This window comes from Amphiprion ocellaris, chromosome 6 (assembly GCF_022539595.1).
Source record: "Amphiprion ocellaris isolate individual 3 ecotype Okinawa chromosome 6, ASM2253959v1, whole genome shotgun sequence".
In the NCBI taxonomy this organism is placed as follows: Eukaryota; Metazoa; Chordata; class Actinopteri; family Pomacentridae; genus Amphiprion; species Amphiprion ocellaris.
The window spans coordinates 30682058-30707470 of record NC_072771.1 but is presented as its reverse complement, the minus strand read 5'-3'; the positions used below and the strand labels follow the sequence as shown (position 1 = coordinate 30707470).

Genomic DNA, 25413 nt, shown 5'->3' with positions numbered 1-25413 from the left:
TTTTTGTAGTGATTTGTGAGTGTTTCAGTGGAAATTCATATTTTGTTTGAACACTTGAGACTTTGTAATGAGGGGAATTTGGCTTGTGAGAGGATTTCAGTAATTAATGGTAAATCTCTAGTATTACTTCTGTAATTAAAGATACTTTTAACAGACAATTTATGATATTCTTTGTTTTATGTTTTATTTATTTTGCTGATTTCAAACAGTATCTGTTCAATGTGACATTTTAAGTTAAAAATCTTTATTGCAGATTGAAGACAGAGCAGATAGAAATCTAGAACAGAATCATCTTAAGAAATTTAGAACCTCAGAAACACATGTACACATTGAAAAAAAAAAAACAACCAACATAGACAAACATACTCTGTAACACATATTTAAGGCACTTTTTAAATGTCAGAAAGCAACAACAAAACCAGAAATTTGCTCCCAGGATGGAAATCACACCATCAAAAGCTTGAAAGATTATAGAGTAAAGTCTGTTTTACACGGGGCAGAATGTTTCTTTTAGTTGAACTGAAAGCAGGTAGCGGCAATATTATGACACAGACCAAAGTACATGCAGTACAGACAGTAACAGGTGAGTGTCATGAGATTACTGCCATAAAAGACAGTTTACATATACTTTCCCCCCATTAAGCCCATTTATGTACATTACTGACGCCCTTAATTAAGGTGATAAGATGATAACGCAAGAAAACGTCCATTTAAAGGGGAAATATTATGGTTAAATATATGGTTCATTGCCTTCCCAATGCACATAAATGGATCTAAACAGTGTCTAGTTGTGATAAAGCTCCAGGCTGCAAGAGATAATGTGTTTCCAATTATTTCTGGTCAGATTTGTAGTCCAGTAATTAAAGTGTAGCTTGAAAACTTAACTAGATACAGAGCAGATCAATCTTTTAATCTGCACTGGCACTTTAATTCCCACTTTAATAGGTTAAACATAATCTGTATGTTTGGAATGTGTTTTTCTAGAGCTTTGGTCCTTTTTCCACTACCACATATATTCTGCCCCCTCGGCTCACTGTACGCAAGCCGATGCTCCAAGACAAATTCCCTGCATGTGGAAATGCACTTGGCAAAGCAGGCGAACTCTAAAACGCATTAATTCAATGCTTCTGACATTCACCCTGGCGTGACGCAGAGGGCTGAGATCTGAGGTGTTTGAACAAAATAATTGAACTAAAATGGAGTTACAGTTGCAGCAAATCCATTTTAGCTCCATAATGAAACTCCAAACCCAATGGAAGACAGTGATGATGTTTTAACGGGCTGGCTCAGTCTGAGTCCTCGTCATCCAAATATTCTTCAGCGTTGCTGTGTGTGCGGGTGATGTCTGAAACAAGATAAATAGACAGTTAATGGTATGAATGTTGCAATTTTTTATGGCTCATATGAATCAGCAAAATCTCTTTGCCTTAAAACAATAGTTGCCAGTTGTGTGTTGCATCTATTGCACATCAGGTTTCTAAGCATCTATAGCAGGGGTAGCCAACACGGTGCCCGCGGGCGCCTGGTTGCCCACAGAGACCATGTGAGTTGCCCGCAACACGTATTCTAAAAATAACACATCACCATGAAATTCCTTATAATTATAGTTGCTGTTCTTTTTAAATCAAAAATACTTACATTAATGCAGATTTCAAATTACAATACTTATGATAATTTCTTTAAAAAAAAAAAAAAAAAAAAAATGTCTTCGGTGTAAATGAACTTTGACCTTGTCCGAGTCAAAGTTCACTGCGCATGTCAAACAACACGTCACTCTGCTGAAGCGTCCGGGCGCAGACACTTTGGGAAGCTAGACGTGGTTTTTACCCCCAAAACATGACAGAGAAGTGAAAGAGAAAACACTATTTATTCACGATGACTGGGAGGAAGAGTTCTTTTTCACGACAGTGAAAGATAAATGTATGCGTCCTATTTGCGGGGCGACTATTGCTTCGGCAAAGCGGCACAATGTGGAGAGAGTCTGCTTTAGCCGCTACAAAGCTTCCATGCTAACTAGCCATGCTAACTAGCCACCTGGTAGCGCACATAGACTGGATGCGCACTACGGAAAGGAAAACCCAGGACTTAAAGGCAGCTTTGACATCTACAACGCGACGAAAAGTTTCTTCGTGGAGAAAAATGTACCCTTAGAAAAGCTTTTTTTAGTGACGACTGACGGGGCTCCTCCATGACGGGTCGGCATGCAGGCTTCATTGTACGATGCAGAGGTGATCCAGACTTCCCAACATTCCTACATTACCACTGCATCATTCACCAGCAGGCCATACGTATGTACAAAAGTGGCTGGATTTGATCATGTGATGACTCGTGTCGTGAAGATCATAAATGGCTCCAAAGCCAAACAACCAGGACATTGAAGGAGGTGCTGGAGGAGCTGTCAGCTGAACATGATGACCTGTTACTACACACAGAAACCCCATGGATCAGCAGGGACCAGTTTTGCAGCGTTTTTTGTCACTGTTGGCCGAAATCAAAGAGTTGATGCAATCCAAAGGGGAAGACACCTTGCTGCTTGAGGACACTGAGTGGATTCTTTCCTTGCATTTTTAACGGACATCACTGGGAAACTGAACCATCTGAACTGTGAGCTGCAAGGTAAAGGTAAGACATGATAAGCTCTGCAATGCCAGGCTTCCCACTAACACACATTTACAGACAAAGAAAGAGGTAACATATGTTGTCATTCAAAACACCGTGCCATTACACAATATGTGAAAAATAATTTGTTGAAAACATGTAATGATTTGTTGTTATGATCTGTTAAAAATGTTGCAATGCTGGTGGAAAATGCTGGTGATTAGTACTAATGTGATAGGATTCATTTCAAAATGGGAAAGAGTTGATTTTTTTTCTTACATAACTGATAATTTGTACAAACATGAGACAGAGTTCATGAATTGTTCAAAAATGTTACAAAGGTAGTGGTTTGCACAAATGAAGCATGATTTGATGACAGTTAATGATTTCCTAAAAATGTTAGAAGTGACAATTTGCACAGAAATGTAACTGGTGTGATTTTGAACAAAATGCTGCAAATATGCTGATTCATACAAAACTGCCAAGAAAGATATTTACCAAAGTTTCAGAGATGGGATACCTCTGACTTTTAAATATTGGAACAGATTTCCATATATGTGTGTGTGTGTTTCCTACCGTCATTGTTGTGGAAATCGTTGTTAATAATTATTGTAAGGAATAATTAACAAATGTGATCAGACAGTCTTTTTACATATTATTTTCATTATGATTATTATTGTTTAAAGATGATGGCGCAAGTTTGCTATTGAGGAAGTTTGTATCAAACAAGGTGCCCTTCGTGCTACTCAGTACCCTTGAAGTTGCTCTCGGGTTCAAAAAGGTTGGTGACCCCTCTATAGCTTAGCTGCACTAAAAACTATTGACAATATAACTGAAGCTTTACATCTACTGTAAAGGATCCTGTTGTGTAACATCATTCTCATCTCTTGCCCCTTTTAAAACAAGTACTTGCGAGACCAAAAAAAAATCTAATTAAATGCGATATCAATATTGCATGCTGTTTGCACAAGACACAGCAATAGGAGATAGACAAAACAGTATGTCTCCTAACAACTGCTCTACAATAAACTAAGAAGCCTGCAATCACTACTTGTCCATTTAACCACGAATGACTAATGTGACATTCTTCCCACATGGCATTCACAGGACAAAAATGTAATATTAGATTGTCAAACAACACACCAAAGTGCCATTTCTCTTGTGTTTGATAAAGTTTAGCAGCTCTGTGCAGAAGCTCAGTTAAACTTTAAGCTTTCTGAACCCTACCACTTGTTGAGGTAAGTGTCAGTTTAGGCCTCCAGTTACCTGGTTTAAGTTTCTGGAATTAAATAGACATCATACACATGGCAAACTATTTACTTACTACTAACAGACCCTTGATGCAGGTGCTGATCTGAAGGGAGATTATCTAAGCTTGTTGCTTGTCAGTTCCTTTCCAATGACTGTAAATTTTAGTTGGAAGCTTAATTAAAATCCTGTTTATTCTGTTCTCGGCCTTATGACACTGTATGTGTGAGTGCTGTGAGGCTGCCCCCTAGTGGCAGCTGTACTTACTGCTTCCCTGCTTCCTTTTGAGAAGTGAAGCACACTGAGCGTTGGTGGCCATTTCCAGAGCCAACTTGTTCTCATTGTTCCGGACGTCTGTCCTCGCATCTGAAACAAACATGATCACGCTAAAATAAAATACAGAGAGCAAGAAAAATACAAAAAGACAGAAAGATAAAACTTAATGCATGTGAGGACACAAAATGTGTGCAGTCAGCTGGTTCTCCTTTGATAAAAATCTTTTGCTTGCTCAGTTATGATTTCCATCCAAATCAAGTAGATAATGTTCTGGTCAGTTTCGTTTTTTACAGAATCAAATAGGACATATGGTTCTGTACTCACTTTTGTTAAGCAGCATTTCCACAATGTCAGAGTATCCCTTCCAGGCAGCAGCATGCAGCGGAGTGTCTCCAAGTTTATTCTAAAACACAAAGCATCATCATTACTCACAAACACCCTGACGAGACACTAATCCAAGATGCTATGGAAATTTACTTTTTTCAAATTGGCAGAAAGGTGTGCTATCACAAAAAAAAAAAAAAAAAAAAAAATGTTTTCTGGACAGAGTTTTAGTAGCTTGTCATTTTTCCATAGTTGGAAAAGCCATTGTGACTGTAGTTCCTGTGACTTCAGCTTCCTGAAATAGTTCAAGATTCCACATGTACAGATAGCAGGCAAAATAAATTAGCAGACAGCCTCCAGAGCAGCTTCAATGCATGTTGAAACAGACCGCTGACATTTCCTAAAACTCTAAAAACAACCTTCTAAAACATAATTTGGTGTTTTGTTAATGATTCCATTGGGCATAGCCTATGATATAATACAAATTCCATACATTTTATACTAATCAAACCACTGAATGAGCCCTTGTGTCCTGCCTAGAAGCATTTGTTATGACTCACCATTTTTTTCCCACATTTTTCTTTTATTTTGTTATCAGTCCGTTACCTTATGGAGTGTTCATTTTGGCAGTCTGACTGTTTGACGCTTTAGTGCCTTAAAGTCATTACTCAATTTAAATAAACAAGATATAGATATTTCTCTGTGCAGATGGGTTGAAAGACAGTGTTAACGCGACCGTTAAGGTCTGACTCGATGAAAATTCAGCTGATTCTGCCATCGCTGTTTCTTGATCCCGTGGCTGTACAGGGTTTTCCATTCTCACCACATCACCTTGCTTCTCTTTTTGCAATGTGAGATCTGTCTGGAAAATCCACGTGATTTCAAGTGTGGGACTATAACCCTGATTTTTTTCGCCGATGAGTGAAGTTACTTTCATGTCTGAATGAAGTTTTAAACCCATCTCACCTGCTGGTTGAGTTCCACGTTTGGCTGGCTTAGCAAAAGCTCCACCACATCTGACAGGGAAAAAACAGAGAACAGATTTATTGTTATTTATCACGTAACAATCGTACAAGAGTAACGGAGAGCTGAGACCAAGTTCCTGTTTTTGTGTTCTTCCTTTCTGATTCAAAACAAATCTGCTCGTGTGTCACAATTTCATATTTATTCAGTCACTGATTCAGCAGTTTCACAATCTGTCAAACTAAAATCTTTGGTAAATTCAAACATCACAGCCCGCCATTACAAAATTTTTGTGTTTGTTAAAGGAAGTTTTCACTTTTGGCTGCTGTAGCCCCTACAAACATCCCATCATTATCATTAAAAAGAGATTTATTTTTTTTTCTGTTACCTTTATGTCCTCCATGGCATCCCCAGTAGAGGGCAGTGTTTCCAGCTTTATCCAGCCCGTTGATTCCAACCTTGTTCTCCACACATTCCCTCAGCCAGCTCAGATTCCCTGTTTGAATACACAAATATGTGCATTTACACACACAAACACACACACACATTGGAAAGGATATGTTTACAGAGGGACAAAAAGGTCAAGAATACTTTTATTGTCTCCAGAAAGAGAGAACAGTCTTGGATGAAAGGAATTGCTTCATCCAAATACAGACATGTAACAAAAGATGATAAATTAATTTAAACAAAGAAAAAGAAATCTTTAAATCTTTACATGATCATACCTCGTTTGGCTGCTTCATGCATTGGATTGTCAATAGACTCGGCCTGCTCAGCCACTAAAAAAAACAAAAGATTTTCAGTGTGAAACCTGTCACATTCAATACATAATCAACTTAACTTTTAAAATTTATCCTACTGCATTTCAGTGAGCATCAAGTCTTTAACATTATGTATTTAAATTTAATGTAAGCCAAATGAAAGAGTCCAAAAACTTAAGAGGCCATTAGTTAGTTCTGTACCAAAAAGGTAGCATAAAAGGAGCTAAAATCGCTCATCTGGAACTAACAGAAGCATAAAATGATCAAAAAAAGATAATTAAATAATTAATCACAATTACTTGGATGACAATTAAGTAATGCCTAATCAGGATATTCTGTAACATTCACTGATAAGACTGAATTACTCTTTATGATGCCTATGTTACGCTTCATGTTACTGTTTTTTTTTATCACCACATACATGTAATGATATTTTACATTTTCTACTCACCATAGTTACTTGGAATTAGTCCTGTCCTTCCCCTGCATGTCCCTTTCCACCAATTAGTGTCACTCTGGGGATAAAAGTAAAGCAGATTTTTTTGTTTTTTTTTAAATAAAATATAAATCACAGAAGCAAGTGAGTACATATAAACAGGACAGACAATAGATTTAAGCGAAATATAGGAGTGAGAAGGGAAAAAAAAGCCTGACATCAAAAATACTACCACAAATGTGAGACACAAAATGCAAATACTGCAAGAATGAGATTCCAAAGAAAAAGGGAAGAAGAAGAAGAACTGCAAATTCAGATTCAAACTCAACAAGACATGTTGAGACAGCCGTGTAGTTTCTCATTCATCCAGGTCATGGTTATCCAAAGTTGTTTAAATCAATCCAACTGGACTTTAAGAAGGTTCCTTGAAGACGTTTCACCTCTCATCCAAGAGGCTTCTTCAGTTCTGGTGGTGGTTGATGTTGCCTCGGCTTATAACCCCTGTGAGGTGTGGTCAGTGTTATTCACATTCCGACGACCATTGCCAAGGCCCACCTGGCTCCTCAACGATGGTCGTTGAGACTTAAAGAGGAAGATGGCAGCGTACACTCTGGGGTGTTACTTACTGTGTCAGAGATGTATAAGATGTCCCCTTCTTCAAAGTACAGCTCATCTGGCTGAAAAATAAGAAAATAAGACAATTTCAGAGTGACTCAGGAAGTTGTATTTACACTATTCTGACCTCAAGACTTGACACTTGTGTCACACTTCACCCACTTTCTTCCTCTTTTTTTGAAAGTCTACTTTAATTTAGTCACTGCTTACAGATGCATTTCAATGCGGTTTAACCTGTATTTTTTAAAGGACATGAAAGACAGATCCATGTCAAAGTTTGCTTGGTGAGAACTTTTTATTTATATTTGAATTTTAGCGGCTTTATTTGTCCTACTCACAGAAATGATCAATTCACAGAAAATTAATCTTTGTCTTTTGTTCACAATTTCCAGTTTCTCAAATCATTGTTGTATGGGATTATTATCTAAATATCTCTGTTTGAGCTCTGAGAAACTGTGAGAGACAATTATCATAATATTTTTTTGAAACCATTCTGGTATGAATGTGATGTTGATTATTCGACTGTCATAATAAAATCTCCACACAAGACCATGTAATAATGGCAAAACTAATTGATAAAATAGCACAAATAGAAAGCATCAACTGTTAGAAAATCAATGCAACTTTTCAACAAACAAGAAGCTCTTACTGTTCTGGGGTCGAAGGTGAACAATGCTCTGAACACCTTGACTTGGCCTATCAAAGAGAAACCACATAAACTGCATGTTAGATGAAACATTTGTAAACAATTTGTGGTAAGTCAACCTCATCCCTGTTTGCAGAGGAGCAGTGAACAGAGTGTTGTTAAACTGTGAAGTGAAACCACACATGATGCCACTTCACTGCCCTGCACGACAACCAGCTACAACCACTTTAGTTTCACTCCAAATGAGCTTGCAGGCGAGTGCAAAACGCAGCTTTAATGTGGTAAATTATTCTCGTACAAGTGCAATAAATCAGGGGTGCAGCATCACCCACCACCTCAATAAAGAGCCGTTTGCATGAAGCAAATATCGAATCCTCTGCAGCCAATGAGAACACGTTTTCTTTACATGCTGTGCAGGGACAAACACACTGAGCGGTACTTTTGTGTGGCTCCTTCGCGGACTGAAGCAGCTCGCTGTCGAGTCTGGCGTTCGCTCGGTGGCTGGAATGCAACCAGAGTGGTTGTGGCCTTAGCTGACAGTTGAACTAGTTTACAAAGACTTATAAAAGAGCTTAAAGAGACGATGACAACCTTCTAGATTTGCTTTTCATTAACTATTCCCACTATCTTTATTATGGGGACAAAAGAAAAGCTGTAGTTACATCCACAACACACACACTAAGTTTAGTAAACAGACTGATGAACAGGTTTCACACAAAAAAAACTTTTTTGGTCAAGATCAAATCTAACCCAGAACTAAAGGTAATGTAATTCTTCTGATTTGCACCTGAATGGTAGATAAAGATCAGTCAGTGTGTGATGATATGAACTTCCCTTTCAAAGATGATCAGATAACAATAGGTTTTAAACATGCACACAAATCATTGCATGTATTTCTATTGTGTTTTACCAGTTTTTTAAGTAAAAAAATATTACTAGTTCATTTAATGCATTACTTCTTGTGCAAGAATGTTCATCTGTGCTGCAAATGATAAACTTACAAAAAAAAGTACAAAAATTATAAAGAATCTATAATCCTCACAAGCCACAATTCAACCACAGTGTAATAAAGATGCTGATAAATCATGAAGAGTCAATGTTGATTAATTTACTGTAATGTGTTTAATATGTTTGACGCATAAAGGTGGTCGAGCATCTTCCGTTTCTTGATCACATTACCTAACAGGTCGGGCGGTTGTCACTCCCCTCTGCCGTTGCTCAGGGTTTCTATTTAGCTAAAACACTGCTTCAGTGTCTCAGAGGAGAGTGGCTGAGTCGCTGCACAAGTCCCGCTCTGTTCAACACAGCAAGCATGTCTGCTCTGCAGGCCCGGTCATGCAGCTTAAAACACACAAAAGCCTGTGCTGACTAGGCCGTCTCTCACTGCATTTTAAACCCTCAGGCACATAAGAAGATATATTTGAGAAAAAAAAAATAAAGAGATAAGAAAATTTGAGCCCCAGTCTGAGCAAAACACTGTCACAGTATATTTGCTTGTGGCTGTATTTTTAATGATTTCCAGCTGCGTTATTTTATTGTAAATGCAATTACATAGCTCTAGTGTTGCAGCCCCCTCCCAGAAAACATGTCTGATCTTGGTGGTTATTCGACTCTCTAGTCCTGTTCAAAGCCCAACCCAACAACGAAACCATGCAAGCTTCTAATCTGGTGAACGACAGATTCCACATGACTCTTATGGCTGTGCCGAGAATTCTTTATAACACAAAAACAAAATCGTATTTTATGTAATATTTAGACTTTGAGAGAAAAAAGTAGAAGCGCAACAAGAATCACACGCCTGGGTTTAAATCTGAATACACTGCTCATAGGGTTTGTACCTTTGCAACATTAGAAAGATGTAATGTGTGATTCTATTTTTCCCTTTGGCCTCTCAAAAGTTCCATTAAAGAGATAGCTACAGAACCACAATCCCAAATCTGGGGCATGTTAACTCTAAATTTCTTTAGAAACAGAAAAACCTGCAGATTTGCCCTAAAATTTCTGCACCATCACATACAGCAAGAAATAAACATATGTAGTTAACTCACAGCTATGCAGGAAACCTTGTTCTGTGCCCTCGACAGAGAAGCCTTTCATTCTCACAGTTCTGCATCTCCACATGAATCAGCCATGACTACATAAAGCACCAACTTTGCCAAATAATGTCAAAAGCTCCAACCAGCCATCTGCCATGACAGATGACCTCACCTGCTGTCACAGCCAGGTGAGGTGTCATGGAGTTCACTCATTAATAACCACGAAGCATATGAAAGATAACGACGTGTTTTGGGGTTTTTTTGTCTCAGTTTTCACACAGCAAACAGGCAAACCTACACATGCCTGCTGTGATGCTCCAGCATTAGTCATTGGAGTGATTTCAAAGCATGTGTGTATCATAAACATACAACAGCTTTACCGACAAATATAAAGATGGTTCAGTTTTATTTCTCTACTTTCCATATGTGATTTTTTCGCCTTTTTTTTGCTTTACAAATGTCATCTGTGATATTTGATGCATAAGATGTGACCAGTCTACTAGCTGAAACTAATGCTCTCTGCAATCACCCTTGCTTCATGAAATTTTAAAAAAAATTGGTTTAGAAATGCAATGATTCAACTTTGTGGTCATTTATGTTATATAGAAAGGTGTTTTTAATATTGATACCATCGGACTTGGAGTATATCAGTGAAGTTTTAGTCAATATTTGATACCAGTCTTAGCAGAATGCAATACAGCGTAGCAGCACCACGTGTTACATCTACTAAAAGTACCATATTGTTGAATCAAAACCTCTTTAAATGCCTTACTGTAATGGCATTAAAGTAAAATTTTTTGCCTCTCATCAGCAAAGGACACTCCTTTAAACTAAAACAAGTCAAAATTTATGAAAACTGCAGCTTTTTTTTAATGTGATAAAAGAGACGTTTGCAGGAAGTGAGCCAGACAGCCAGTTTTGAACTCATGCACCTGGACAAGGAGGATGTTTGTGTTACTTTTGCACCTAATAAACTACCAACTCAATCCTTGCTTTACTAGTAATATGAATATGATGCCATTTTTTGCATACATTCAACTCAACTGTGCAATAAAACTGATAATACTGACCAAAATGCTTATTATTGGCTGTATGTTCACATTGTACCTCTTGGTACTTTTGTAATACTCTATTTTTTAATTCTATACGCCAACAATTTTTGCACCTTTTTTGTAGATACCAGCCTTTTTGGCACCTTATTTCTATTTCTTCAACCAGCACGATTTGCATGTTAGTCGCATGTTGTTTTGTACATGGTTTCCTTATTGATCTGAATGTAACATGTGAACTACTGGATAGCTTGGATTTCTCCACTGGTGTGAATAAAGTATCTAGTTGTCTTTCTATCTATCTATGTGGGCACTTGAGTCACACTTGTTGCACCCACACAGTCAAGAAAACAAAACCATTTTTGCAAGACAAACTGCATAAATTTAAGCAACTATGAGAAGCTCAAACATGACAAATGCTCTAATTTCATCAATATTTTTCTGAGTAATAGACACATTTTGCAACACTTGGGAAGAGGTTACCAGAATAGACTCAGTCTGGAGGAAGTCAGGCTGATGTCATTGACCATATGGACTCATCACCACCTTTTAACCTGAAGCCAGTGAATGCAGCACTGTCCTGATATGAGTGATGGAAATAGGGAAGTGACAGAGGCCTGCTGCTGAGAGCTGGATGTCCCTGACAAGCAGCAGTGAAGCCACGAAGACACTTTTTAACAAGCTCCACTCTAGTCCTGCCACACTCAGCCATAATATAGACTGTTATTAATCAGAGTTTGAAGCCTTTAGTTCCTTCGGCTGATAAAAGTTTCACATACAAACGACAGAGTCCAGCCGAAGCTCTGACGTGCTCACCGCCCATTAAACGCACATCGCCAACAAGGTGCGCTGCCCTCCTAAAAATACAAGTTTTGGATAAAATTCAAACAAGAAAATCCTCGTACTGGTCGTCTTACCTGGTTTGGCCGGTTTAGGAGGAGGCTTTGACATTTGTGAGGGTCAAAGATACAGTGAAAAGAGACGCGGTGAGTCGTTTTAGCCACAAACGTCGCTGGGCTGTGAAGCACTTTGCTGCTAGCGCTCCCAATGAGGAAGTTGAGTTACGCGGAAAAGTTGCTCTGCGCATGCGTGTAACATATACCTACTCTGCAATGTTAGATAGGCCAATGTAATTATTACCTGTTGTTACTTATTGTAAACAAACAACATATCATAAAGAATACAACAATCTGTTACTGCATAAATGCAAACTAACAAAGATTTTCTTTCACCATGAAGAAAAAATCCTTAAAGTTGCAATTAAACTTTGTTGATATTGTTATTATTATTATTATTATTATTATTATTATTGTTATTATTATTATTATTATTATTATTAGTAGTAGTAGTAGTAGTTGTAGTAGTAGTAGTAGTAGTAGTAGTAGTAGTAGTAGAAGAAGAAGAAGAAGAAGTAGTATCTTAATAAACCTAATATCTGAAATACAGTTTTGGAGATTTATTCAAGACAAAACAAAGCAAAACAAATTATTATGTTATAGCATATATGTCCTGCGTTTTTGTGTGTGTTTAATACATTATTTGCTTGATTTTATTACGTTTTCATTTATTTAATTGCATTTATTATTTTTAACCTATTTGGTATTACATGACGTTTTTTTAAATTGAAAGTCTTGTCCATTGATCCAGCCTTATCCTCTGTATTTCTGCTTTGTCTGTGAATGCTATAGTATGGTTTGTTTATTTATTTATTTATTTGTGTGAAATATTTTACCTTACGTGGCATTTAAGATTATGTAAAATTTATTACTTTTGAATTTTTTTTTTAAATCCTAAAACATTTTACCTTTTACATTTTTTATTCATTGTTTTTTACTTTTTTTTTTACATTTTACGTTTCAACACAATTTTGCATGCAACTCCTGCACTTTCAGATGCATTTTATTTATTTTTATATATTTCATTTACTTACGTTACTATTGTTATTTTGTCTTTAACTGAATAAAACCCTGCTGTAACACTATATTGAATTTGTCGTTTGTGATTTTTTTTTTCACAATGGGCAGGTCTTGAGTGACGTAGCAGCTCCAGCAGCCAATCACGAGCGTCCACTTGCGGAAAAGCGTGACGGCGTGCAGGACTGTTGCAGCGTTAGTTAATAAAACATGCCTGTGTCCCAGCAAGGTCTGCACAGAAGCTGGTAATGAATTTGTTGTTAGCAGTTGTATAAATCAGTAACTCTGCAGTGAGCAGCTGAGATGAAGACACTCATTGTAGGAGTTGGAGGGTAAGTGGGAGCATTGTAATCATTCATGTGTTGACCTCTGTGCAAAACAAGCCTTGTTTTGTTCTTCTTGGGTTATTTCGGCTCCAGTTAGCCTGCCGGACCTCAGATAGCATTATGCATGCTCACGTTTTTCACAGCTCAAATTATATAAAGTGCAAACACAGGTAATCTTACGGTTTTTTGTAATTACTCTTCATTTTGGTTTTATTTGACATGCTAATACTGGCTAATTCTAGTATTAACCTGTGACCAAGGGGCACCAGGTCACTACAGCATGTGACAACCATGTGGCAGCAAAGACTGATAAGAGTTACTTGCTCTTCAGAGAAAAAAGATTAGCGTTTCGGATAACCAGAATCAAATTGTGCAGCTTTTTGTTGCATCTGAGATATTCACTGTACAGACACACTGTTAACTGTTCTGAAAATACACTAATGAAAGTGTAGCCAACATGTTGTACATTCAAGATTAGAATGGCAGTTTATAAAGGGCTATTGGTAACGTATTTTGAATATCTGCCACTATTTATAGATTTCTTTTAATTTAGTTTTTGTCTGTTTTCTAACTTGCAAGACACTTTAGTGCAGCTGTTGTGTATTAGTAATTATTAGTATACAGATGGACGATGCAGGAGAGTTGCACAGAGGGTACAAGCCTTAGCATCCTATAGAGGTTGTAAATTTTGTGGTAACAGTGTGCAGGATTTCTAGTTAAACCACAAACGATCAGCGATGGGTGTGGTCCAAAATGTAGCTGAATTTGAACCTTTCTGGTTTTCAGTGAGCTGCACGTGTTGGAGGGTGGGGTCGTATTTGGTCAAATGGTGGCTTGGTTATATCTCTAACTACACCCAGCAATGATGACTGATACTGGGTTTTTGAGGGTGATTCCATATTTATATTTGACAGTGTATATATTAGTACTTATTTTTCTAGAATATTAACACAAACAATATATGTGTGGGACATTACATTTTGTTGCTGAAAAGCGCATTTGTCAATTAGACCTGCAGTGATGCCGGATTTTTAAAGTTATTAAAACCTACAAACATTTTCTCAGAGGATCCAGTGAATTATTTTTTTATTTTTTAATAATTACCATCAAGATACATATTGACTGAGACCCTTTACAGAAAAAAAATAAACATTTCCTTGCTGTCTTTTCTAAAAGGAGGTGTTTGATTGCAGTTAGTTTAGAATTATGAAGCAGTTGAGTAAAAGAAGTTATCATTTAAATTATATTACTGCTGCTTTAAAGACCCCTTCTGGTGAAAGTCATGTTTTTTTATCTTGTTAACATGTCAATAGGGTGTTTTTTTAATATGCTAGAAGACAGATCATAAGCAAATTAACCGGTCAGTGTCATGGCAGTGTACTGATGACAGTCTCAGAAACACAGATTCAGACTGTCAGGGTTTCATATGTGACACAACTAAGGAACAGTGCAGGGTGGGACTCTCTGTAACTCTTTTCTTTAGAATCAGTTTCTGGTTTAAGCATTTGTGGCTGAATTAATCCAATCCTACAGCTTGTCATTCTGTAGCTAAGTCTTGGTGAGCAACACAGGGGTGTGTGGGATGCCAGGTTCATCATTTTAAGTCATAAATGGACTGTTTTCATGGAAAACTTTAAAATATATAATTTTGATGATCAGACATGAGATTTTAGGGATTTAATCACAGCCTGGAAAGGGATTTTATTAGTACAATGGACGGTCTTAACAATATGAACTTATTTTTTCTTCTTCAGGATGACCAATGGAGGAAAATCGACTCTTTCCAAGAGTCTACAGCAGCAGATACCAAACAGCTGCATCATTGCACAGGACTCATATTTTAAGGTAAACTGCGAGGCCTTTATTTTAATCCCATAGCCACTTTTACATTTTTTTCTGCTGTTACGGAGGAGATTTGTGAGCTTTATGATCTGTGGTGCTTCTTTCCTCAGGATGATTCAGTTGTACCAGTGGACAGCAACGGCTTCAAGCAATATGACAGTAAGGACACTTTATTTAGTAATTCCTTAACTTGAAGTCTTAAAAGTTTAGACAGCATTTAGACTTATTTAGATTAAAATTATTATAGAATTGTTCTGTTCAGTTCTGCTGTTACCTTTTATAAATATTAGATAAAGAGAGCAAAACCTTTCTAGACTATTATACTGTTTAATTTGGGCCCTCTCTACTGTGTTGTAGTTATATTTTTTGGTTTTCTAACCAGCTTGATGCAGGTAGTTCTGCCACTTCCTGTCACAGTTTGGTGTAGCTGTAAGCCATCTATCTGAAAATGGATGAAGGCAGCTACAATTTAAGGACAATGAGGTTCATATCTGGTATTTTGTCTGTTAATGCAGGGCTTTTAACAATGAGGAGAAGTGGTAAAATGATAAAATTGGTTCATTTCTATATATTTCATATATACTACTTTTAGAACAAAGACAAGAAAGGTTTTCATATCAGATCAGATTATTCGTCCCAATTTATTCCTAGCAATTTGGAGAAGTCATTATTACAACATTTTAAAGTCATGTATTTTATAATACACAAGTTGAAATCTTTATTATTATTATTTTTAAATGTAGTGTTGTATCTATTGGTTATTTTTTCAGTCATTATCATAAAATGTCCGCAAAATATCAGCAAAAAATGTTTCCCTGAGCATAAAGGGACGTCTTCAAATCTGTTGTTTTGTTCAGCCAACGTTCTAGTGCATATTCAAAATAAAATGTTATAAAGACAGAAAATAGAGAGCAGAGAGCGTTAAATAAATTCCATTAATGTAATCTAAAGTGCTAGTAAATCATTGTCAGTGTGTCCTCTTTAAGTGCTCAATGCTCTTCACATGGACACGATGATGACCGAGGTCGACTCGTGGAGAAAAGACCCTGAGTCATTCCTGAGGCAGCGAGGCCTGAACTCTGAGCGTAAAACACTGTCACTCGATAAGGACGTGTGTGTGCTGATAGTGGAAGGCTTCCTCATTTTCAACTACAGGTACATTAGTGATAACAAAATCTTACTGTGTTTATTTCAGTTGTAAGTTCAGCAAAAACAGCCTTAAAAGTTTGATTCAAAAATTTACAGCACTGTACTTTCCTCTCAGACAGAATTAATAAACAATGCCAGGTCACTGCTAACCAGATGAGCATGCAAAAATGTAAAATTTGTCTACTGGCAACCATACAATACAAGATAGAATAGATAATGGATAGTGAGGATTCTCTGAAACTCAATACAGCAAACGAAAGCTAACAAAACTAAAAGAAATGAACATTGTATTTACTGTCTTTAGTTCTTTCTATGAAGCTCAACTGGGAAATTATGGATCCCTAGAATAAAGCACCACAGAAGATACAATAAAAAATAGAAACTAGTCATTAGTTGGAAAACAACAGTATATATAAACAGACACAATTATTTATGTTGAAGAAATGCTGAATTTTGTTTTTCAAGAGATTTCCACTTAAATTGTTAATGTTTTTATAAAATAACCATCCAGCTGTGGTCTATCTTTTACTATCAGCGCTAACTATGCCCCAGGAATTACCTAACATTGTAAAAACTCTGCCAATATTTCATGTTTTACCTTTCCAGGCCTCTGAATGAGCTTTTTGACAAAAGGTATTTCATGGAAATACCTTATGATGTCTGCAAAAAGAGAAGAAGGTACTCATTTCTCCTGTTTGTTGGTATTGCTTGTGTAGTAGATTTTTTTTTTGTTTTATCTCTTAATGCATTTTGTCTCCTTTATGTTGAAATGCAGTACACTAAAAGCAAGAGAATAATTATGTTGTCATATTTTTGCCTCTACTGGTGTCTCTGATTGTCAGTTCGAGGACGTACGAGCCTCCTGATCCTCCAGGTTACTTTGATGGACACGTGTGGCCGATGTATCTACAAAATCGCCAAGAGATGGAGGACATCACGTCGGACATTGGTGAGTGTCAAGTCAAAGATGCTGCATGTACTGACGGAACTGTATGTGATGGTTTTGTTTGATGAAGTGAGTGATTTATATTTCTTTGGCAGTAGAGATGATACAATAAAGTCTAATACATGTTGAAACCGTTATCACTGTAGCAGCTGAACTATTGTTCAGTAATACAACAAATTACATTTAAAGGGTTTTTTTTGTTTTTCCAGTATTTCTTGATGGTCTGAAGCCAAGAGAAGAGCTGCTGGCTGCTGTGTATAGAGATGTAATTTATGAAATAGAAAGACTCAGGGGTAAGGCTGCTTTGTAACAACATTTGGTTCAGTAAATTTTCAGTGTAACATATAATTTGAAAATTTGTAATTATACAGTATATTATGAGATTTTTTTCTCTGTTTTAGAAAGTACAAATAGTGACAGAAATGATAAATATGACTGGTCACATCTGACCTTGGAACCAATAATTTTTTTAAACTTTAGAAAATCTATTCAATTAAACAGTAGTTTAGTTAAAAAATCCTATTTTTGAAATTTAGAAAGGATTTTGGTGTACAGCTTGTAAGCTAACAAAGACAAAAAGTCCTAATTAGGGGGTAAAATTCATATATCTCAGTGGATCAAAGGTCAAATTTGGGGCCAATTGGGTGCAATAGATTCAAGCAATAAATCAAAAACAAATTACATGAAAAAGTGGCACTTACATTTTCTATTCCTTATATTCAGTGTCTTATATATGACTGTTAAATGTGACCATGACAAGACAGGCTGCTATTTTAGTTAGTTGACCTGAAATACTGCTTTTTCAGCATTACTTTGCAAAATAAAGTAAAATTATTGCAGAACAAAGTAAACACCAACTCTTATTTTGTGGATTTTTTCTCTTTTTTTTGCAGAAAAAGACTGAAATCGGAGTCTGATTTGTTTTCCGATTGAAGATGGAGGGAGCTGCTCCCATGGATGCTAGAAAAACTCTTCTTATGGACTAATAGGTGACTGAAAGGACCAAATTAGACTTTTCTTCTGTGCTATGTGGATATTTTTCATTTAGAGTTTGAATGATAACTAATTGGTGCTGTAGCATCAGAGGTTGTCCAGCTGGAAACTGGACCTGAACCTGGTGTGTTTGCTTTTAATGAGGAGTATTTTAAAGGTAGAAAAGTCTCTGGGAAAATTAAATGTATTAAGGTTTGTCACTATGTGAGGTTGATTTTAGGACTTAGTTAACTTGTGCAATAGTCTGGCTGTCTTCTATCTAACCATGATATAATTTTTACATACATGTATGACCTTAACTTGTGAAGAAGCTTTGGTTAACCAAAGATTGTATACATATTTACTGAGGATCACATTAATGGATTTCCTCACTCATATCTGGATGTTACAAATATTATACTATGGTTATTGCTTCCTGTCATTAGATGAGCTTTTTGTGTTTTTATGATACCATGATTTTATGATGCATTAATGGCTTTGCTCAGTGTGTGTCCTTACCCATATGGATGGAAGGAGGAAAACCACCTAAAATGATGAAGGTCTTTCCAGAAAGAAAATCCACTTAAGTTTCTTGTTAAAGTTTCAGAAAACCAGGAGGTGATACAAAAACAGAGCCGTGGGCTTTGAAGTCAGTAGAAAATTTCTATGTCTGCTCTGTTTTTTAGTCTGTTGTCTGTCAACACTTTGTCTTTTTTTGTGCATTCTGATTTTATTGTTGTAACTATGTTTTAACACTGGTAAGCGTCTAGTATGCGTACAATGCGGATGAGAAATGGAACTGAAGAAACCTCAACAACTAAGCGGTTAGAAAGGTCATGAGGCCAAACTTAGGCTCAGGTATTTGCAGCATTTTGATAAAAACTAAAACTGGGCAGCATGTGGACACAAAATGTGGTCAAAAAATGTCTAATAATGCATCTCTTCTGCTAATACTGAACTTTGAGGGTACAAATTCCCGTCAGTCTTCTAGTTGTCCACCCAGTGATTGATTTGGTGGACAACAGGGACTGCAATCCTTTCTGCTCATTAAGTTGGTCCCTTTGAGCTTTAATTGGAATTAGAAGCATAATTTTTACACCTTTCCTATTCCTGTCACCAAGCCTCATTTGTTGTTGAATTAACTTGTGTTTGACTCCTTTAGACTGAACCTATTCTTGAATTCTTTTATTTATCAAAAAAACTTACTGTCTTTCTTTACTAAAGAGCCTCAAGAATGCTACCTGGCACTATTCAAACTCTTGTACAGCCAATAAGACACTAATTTTACAACCACAATGTGCTTTTGACAAAATAATCCTAACTCAAGGACTTGTGTCTTCATCAGTGGATAAAATTTGCTCTGTTGTTTTAAGACATCTGTTTCCACCTGTTACGCAATCTGTGTGGAAACTTGGTTTCACCACTTTTTAAAAGAAAATATTGCATCAGTGAGATGTAATTTGGGTCATTTATAAATATGTGCACATGATTTATCCATGAATAAACACATTTTCAAAAATTGTTGCACAGCATTATTGGAAATGGGTTGGAGTGATGAACTCAGTGTTACAGAAATCATGGAACCAGACAGAACAGTAGCCTGTGCACACCTCTGCAATAAACCTCCACCTCTTTTAAAGTGCTATAAATAGAAACCCAGCCTTCCCTCCTAGACAGAAACCTGTCTGACAGTACTTTAAATCCTAGTGAATCTTAATCTGCCTTCTTCCATGCTTCCATGTGATCTGTATGACCTATTACAAAACCCAACTCGGACACATGAAGCTGCATCATTTCCCACACATTGAATGATCCAAAGTTTTAGCAAAAAGTCCGCACCGTCAGCAGAACATTTGTGTTTACCTCAGCAGTCAACTTGCCAGACCGGCAAGTGCAGTTATGACATGTAAATCTGGGCATTCCTCACTTCCCCGTCCTGACTACATCCTCCTCTACCACGACATATATAATGAATCTGCTGCAGCTCCTTTCTTAAACCTCCAGCAGACTCACAGGACTGATTTGATGAGCTGAGTCTTAGTCTCTGACTGAAAATATGTCTCAAACAGGATTTCTAACATATCTCTGCTTGTTTATTGCCTGCTGCGTTGGTTACAGTGAAGCTTTTCCCAGTAAACTCAGCCAGGAGGCGGTGAATGACAGACCTGTGATCGGTGAGTAAAATGTACTTAAGGTAACTGTGAAGTTTAGGAGGGAATGGAGGGATGTTTAGAAAGTAAAGCAAATGACAGATTCTTCTGTGGCTGTGTCACTGTTGAGTTTTTCCACAGCTGCTGTGTTTTTGTCCCTCAGGTGTTTTAACTCAGATAGTTTCAGATGATGTCATGAAACCATTCGGCAGGACTTACATACCTGCCTCCTACGTCAAATACCTGGAGTCTGGGGGCAGCAGGGTGATGCCAATCAGGTGGGTTCAGTCCTCAAGTGTTGATTATAACAGTAAAGACAGACTATTATACATTAGACTGGAACTTTGTGATATATGATCTGTTGATCTCAATATGCAGAGTGCAAAAAATGCCATTTCTGGATGTATTTGACTATTAAAAGGACAAACCACTTGTCTTCTGTCTAATCAGCTGGATGTTAAATCTATTTTATTTACAGTTATATTGCTGTTGACGTTCTGCAGATAAAGAGGAAGTTGTCTCTCTGCAAGCTGCTCTTTTGTGTTGATAATGCAAATGAATACAGCAAATAGATTGTTTTGTTTCCTCTCACAGACTGACACTCACTACTGCAGAATATGAAAACATCTTCAAGAAGATAAATGGGTGAGCTGCAGAATGTGACAGTAAATGTGCTGGAAAATTGCATTTCTATCTCTAATAAAAATCCAGTAATTGTATTTGCTGTGTGACGTCTGTTTAGCCTGCTTTTCATCGGTGGAGCTGTGGATCTGGAGACTTCAGACTTTGCCAGAGTGGCGAAGATTTTCTACCGACTAGCTCTGATGGTTTGTGCAACTTTAATATTCTTTTCACTGATTCCACATCACAAGCTTCAACTGTCTGTTAAGTCAGCGACTGTATCTCTCTGTCTAAAGACTGATCTTGTTGAACTTTTTCTGCATTTTCTTGTAAAAACTTAAAATATGTTTTTTTCCTGTTTGTTATTAGTCTTGAATCATTTATACAGAGAGTAAATGTACTCATATTGTGCTGTTATGGACTGTTTTGTACCTATCATGAATATATTTTTTTTTTTATCATTTTACCCTCTTAGAATTTTGAAATAATACTCATTCAGCAACATTTAAATGACTGTACATTGGATTCTTGAATTTTTATACAAGAAGCTCCTAAAACATATTAAAGTTTACAGCATGTTAAATAGTTAATCATTAACAAGCTCTAACTTTAAAATCAGTTTTTTACCACTTTGATCTTTGCACTGAGGAATTTATTTGATGCTAAAATGTAGTTTATTGTTCATATTCAGGTACCTTTACCTGCAGAAGAAGACTTTTTGTTCTGACATTGTCATGAGGTGTTTTGTGTTACTTTGTTGTTTCAGACACAGGGAGGTTATATTTCTGACTGTGTGTGTTCCAGGCTAATGATGCCGGTGATTTCTTCCCCATCTGGGGCACATGCATGGGTCTGCAGCTCCTCACTGTTCTGGTGGCCGGTGAAAGTCTGCTGACAGACACTTTAGCTGAGAACGTAGCTTTGCCCCTCAACTTGACCACAGGTTAAAGCTTTTTTTTTTATTATTGATGTCTTTATGCGGATTTTCATGTCAGCTTAAATGTCCAGTGTGTAGAAGTTGGTGGTGTCTAGCAGTGAGGCTGCAGTTTGCAACCAAATCAATACCATCACTGTAGAAGAACCTACTGTGGCCGCTCTAAAATACCAAAAACACACTATATACAACACGACACAACACAATATAATATAATACTCCTACACACTGGACCTTTAAAGTGCAGCTTTGATTTCCTGTTTGAATTTAGAAGTATCTTTTTAACAAATATAGGGCAAACGATTTTAATTTTTGACTGCATTTCCTAGAAAACTGCATGAACCGAATTACAACACTTGGTGTCAGTATTGGCAAGTTACAAATCTTTTTTTTTTTTTTGGCCCCAACATCAAACTCTTTGCTCTTCTAACCAAACCATTTCTGTATATTTATCTCACTATAATGCCATTTTTGATGACACCTTGCATCTTTTAGGTTCTATTACTAGACTTACCCCTCTTCTCCCCTGCAGAAGCCCACTCCAGCAGGATGTTTGAAGGTTTCCCCGACAAGCTCATGACGGCTTTGACCCAAGAACCTCTGACTGGGAATTTTCACCACTTTGGAGTCACAGTGCAGGTACAGAACAAATACCTCTGGTGATCAGTGTCGCTGCACGTTTCACTTCCTCTGCAGGAGTTTTGGTTGAGATAAAATCACAGTTATTCTGTCATTTCAACATCAAGAGATGTGATCCCCAGGATTTCTGTTAGGAAACTTCTGACTCAACAGGATTTTGAGAGATGAAGAAGAATTTTTCTTTGTAAACTGTGTGTTAAATCAAAGCTGGGTTGCTTCCTCAGGCCAAAGAAGAAGAAAAAAACAGTTTGCAAAGTGGCAATTGGTTTGTGGTAGTTTGATTAATTAAGTTCTTTAAGTTCCAGCTGGTTTTAATCATATACAGAAGACTGAACACTGTGTTATGGACCAGAAGCTGTAACACATTAATCTGTTCACGTATTTAAGAGAAGATAGTTCAGAGAAACTTCACTGATCCCACACAAAGAAAACAAAGCCATGTCAAGAGCACATCCTTTTAAAGTAACACTGAAATCTTAGACTATCATACACAGATTTAAATATTCACATAAGGTTGTGAAATATTCTTGCAGAACTTCCAGGAAAACAAGAAGTTGAACAGTTTCTTCTCTCTCCTGTCTACGAACGTTGCTGAGAATGGAGCCCACTTTATCTCAACCATAGAAGGTGAGAAGATTATTTTTATATTAACCTGACAAACTGAATCATTGCTCCGACCATAACAAAGTTGTAATAACAGCAGTATACATGTTGTTCTGTTTCTTCCATCATGTCAGGGAAAAGATATCCATTCTACGGAGTGCAGTGGCATCCAGAGGTGAACCGTTTTCAGTGGGACAGAAAGAAGAACTATCCTCACTCTGCTCGCGCTGTTCAGTTATCGTCACTGCTCGCTGAGTTTTTTGTTGATGAAGGTAACATGACAAACACTCACTATCAGTACTTAATTACTGATTGTGTCTTATGGTGTTATTATTTATGCTCATGGTACACGATGACACTGTTAATTTTAGGCTTTATTGGACTTTTGCAGAAATATGGGCACCAAATTTGGCATAAACAGACATTCATACTTGATTTTTTAACACCTCTGTTAAATGTTCAGACATATTCCTGTGTCACAGTGTATTGATGCTCTGATAAAAGTTAAGTGGCTGAAGTTTTTGTCCATTTTGACTGACACTAGCATTGCTAAAAATGGAGCTGTTTGTCACAGGACCGTAAACGTTTTATTGTAAATGATCTCTGATAGGCACTCGCTGACATAAAGACTGATACATGTGTGGACATCTTGGGATCCAATATGCAAATGTACCCTTTAAGAGGCAAATAACAATAAAATCTGATTATAGCACATTAATAAAAGGTATTGGTATTGTCAGTCTGACATTCCTTCCTAGTCCTGGTACTGGTCATTAACTAGAAAAGGATGATAAAAAAAAGTAAGAAAAATGTAAATTCTACTGCATTTTATTCCTTACTTTAGGAATATTTCTACCCCTTTTTGTCAGAGTCAGAGCTGTAAAAACGACACTGTTTCACATTAATGACTGTATATTGATATGTTGGGATGTTTTGTTTGCTGTCAGATTTTTCTGGGCCACTTAGACAGCAGAAGTTGCATTTAGTCAATGATCAGCACAGTTTAAATGAAAATATATTACATTTATATAATAATGAAGTTAATGTGATGCAGTGTTTGCTTCTCTGTATTAGCCGAAAAAGATGAATGTGTGTTTTTTGCATCCATAAAGAGTTTCTCAACTGATTTTCCAGAATATTTACAATATAACAACATATTGAAATATATTATTAACACCCAGAGACCTAAAGAAATTTGAATTCAGCCACGATAGAAAGCTGCGGTATGTATAGAAATTCAAAATTAATCAAAGAGAAGACCAAGAATTAAAATTTTATTACAACTCAATCCAATTATGCTCAAAAGAATAAAATATTACATTTAATACTTCCTGTTCTGTCCAATTTCCTCATGTAGGTGATTCAGCTATTGAACTGTGTTGCATTGTTTTCTGCTTTAATCACATTTGTCTCACTTCTGCTTTGTTTAGGAAGGAGAAGTTTACATCGGTTTGACAATCCGGAGGAAGAGGCCTCGTCCTTGATTTACAGCTACACGCCGGTCTACGCTGGAAACTTCACAGGATATGAGCAGATTTATTTCTTCTGAGATCCTCCAGTAGCTGCATGCTTGCCTCTGTGAATGTAGAACGCAACACTTCATATACAGACCACAGCTGTGTATGTGTGCTGATTCAGAGTGCACTTTTATTACAATGACATATGCATTTAAGGTTTTAGAATAGAATAATATATCTTTTGTTGTCCCACAAGGGAAAATTTGCAACATCACAGCAGCAAAAGTGACAGTAAGAAAAGCACAACTATAAATTTAAAAGGTGAGGTATACACAGTGTATATACAGTATAAATAAGAAATATTTTAAACAGTTTAACAGAATCACCTTGACTTTAATGTAGAGTTTCTGGTATTAAACTGCACATTTGCAAGAAGACAGATATTTGTCATTTTGATTGTGAATGTGTTTTCAGTAGAACATCTAGATTGACTTTTAAGAAAACTAAGATCATGACCTTTGTACCTATTTCATTTTCTTCCTACTTCCTTCTATTTGGTCACATCATCGGACTTTATAATGTGTACTTTCAAAGCCATGCCAACAAAACAGAAATATACTTTCACTGAGATCTGGTGACTAGATGAGCCCAGCTGTTGGATGGCAAAATATTTTAAATAGTTCAGAATTAGAAATCATATAGTTCAGTCATACAAAAGCAAAAATAAACCTCATTGATATGAAGCTTTGAAGCACAGATCAAAACAGTTGTTCATTCTAATAACTCCAGACTCAAACCATTTTCCCTGTACTCTGTCCTTGAAAAATTAAATAATCTTCTCTCGAGTGGACTGCTGTAACTCTGTCCTTTCTGTTATCAATCAAAAGTCACTCTCTCAGAATACAGCAG

General features: G+C 36.8%; 2 protein-coding genes across 5 annotated transcripts; one reads left to right on the top strand and one right to left on the bottom strand.

The window, feature by feature from the left end:
- Positions 1–222: 222 nt before the first annotated feature.
- Positions 223–12016, bottom strand: ostf1 (osteoclast stimulating factor 1). Its single transcript, XM_023264432.3, has 10 exons — positions 11870–12016; positions 7871–7917; positions 7233–7283; positions 6622–6685; positions 6135–6188; positions 5798–5905; positions 5413–5462; positions 4447–4525; positions 4114–4212; positions 223–1345 (listed from the first exon to the last, which is right to left on the bottom strand). The coding sequence occupies exons 1-10, from the start codon at positions 11901–11903 to the stop codon at positions 1287–1289; spliced, it is 645 nt and encodes a 214-aa protein (XP_023120200.1). The 5' UTR covers positions 11904–12016; the 3' UTR covers positions 223–1286.
- Positions 12017–12815: 799 nt separating this feature from the next.
- On the top strand, positions 12816–25349 carry LOC111564690 (nicotinamide riboside kinase 1). Of its 4 annotated transcripts, XM_055011531.1 has the most exons (11): positions 17338–17421; positions 18022–18117; positions 20219–20274; positions 20414–20528; positions 20845–20895; positions 20993–21077; positions 21676–21814; positions 22338–22444; positions 22978–23071; positions 23182–23319; positions 24478–25349. In XM_055011531.1, exons 2-11 carry the CDS (start codon positions 18086–18088, stop codon positions 24594–24596), a joined length of 936 nt encoding a protein of 311 aa, XP_054867506.1. In that variant the 5' UTR covers positions 17338–17421; positions 18022–18085; the 3' UTR covers positions 24597–25349. The 4 variants fall into 4 exon arrangements, 3 of the variants coding, with proteins under 3 accessions (XP_023120238.1, XP_054867506.1, XP_023120186.2); XR_008602045.1 differs by lacking the exons at positions 20414–20528; positions 20845–20895; positions 20993–21077; ... (3 more) ...; positions 23182–23319; positions 24478–25349 and adding exons at positions 12816–13197; positions 14946–15036; positions 15144–15192; ... (1 more) ...; positions 16789–16860; positions 17025–17131 and having other exon boundaries at positions 20219–20271; XM_023264418.3 differs by lacking the exons at positions 17338–17421; positions 18022–18117 and having other exon boundaries at positions 19678–20274.
- The last annotated feature ends 64 nt before the right edge of the window (positions 25350–25413 follow it).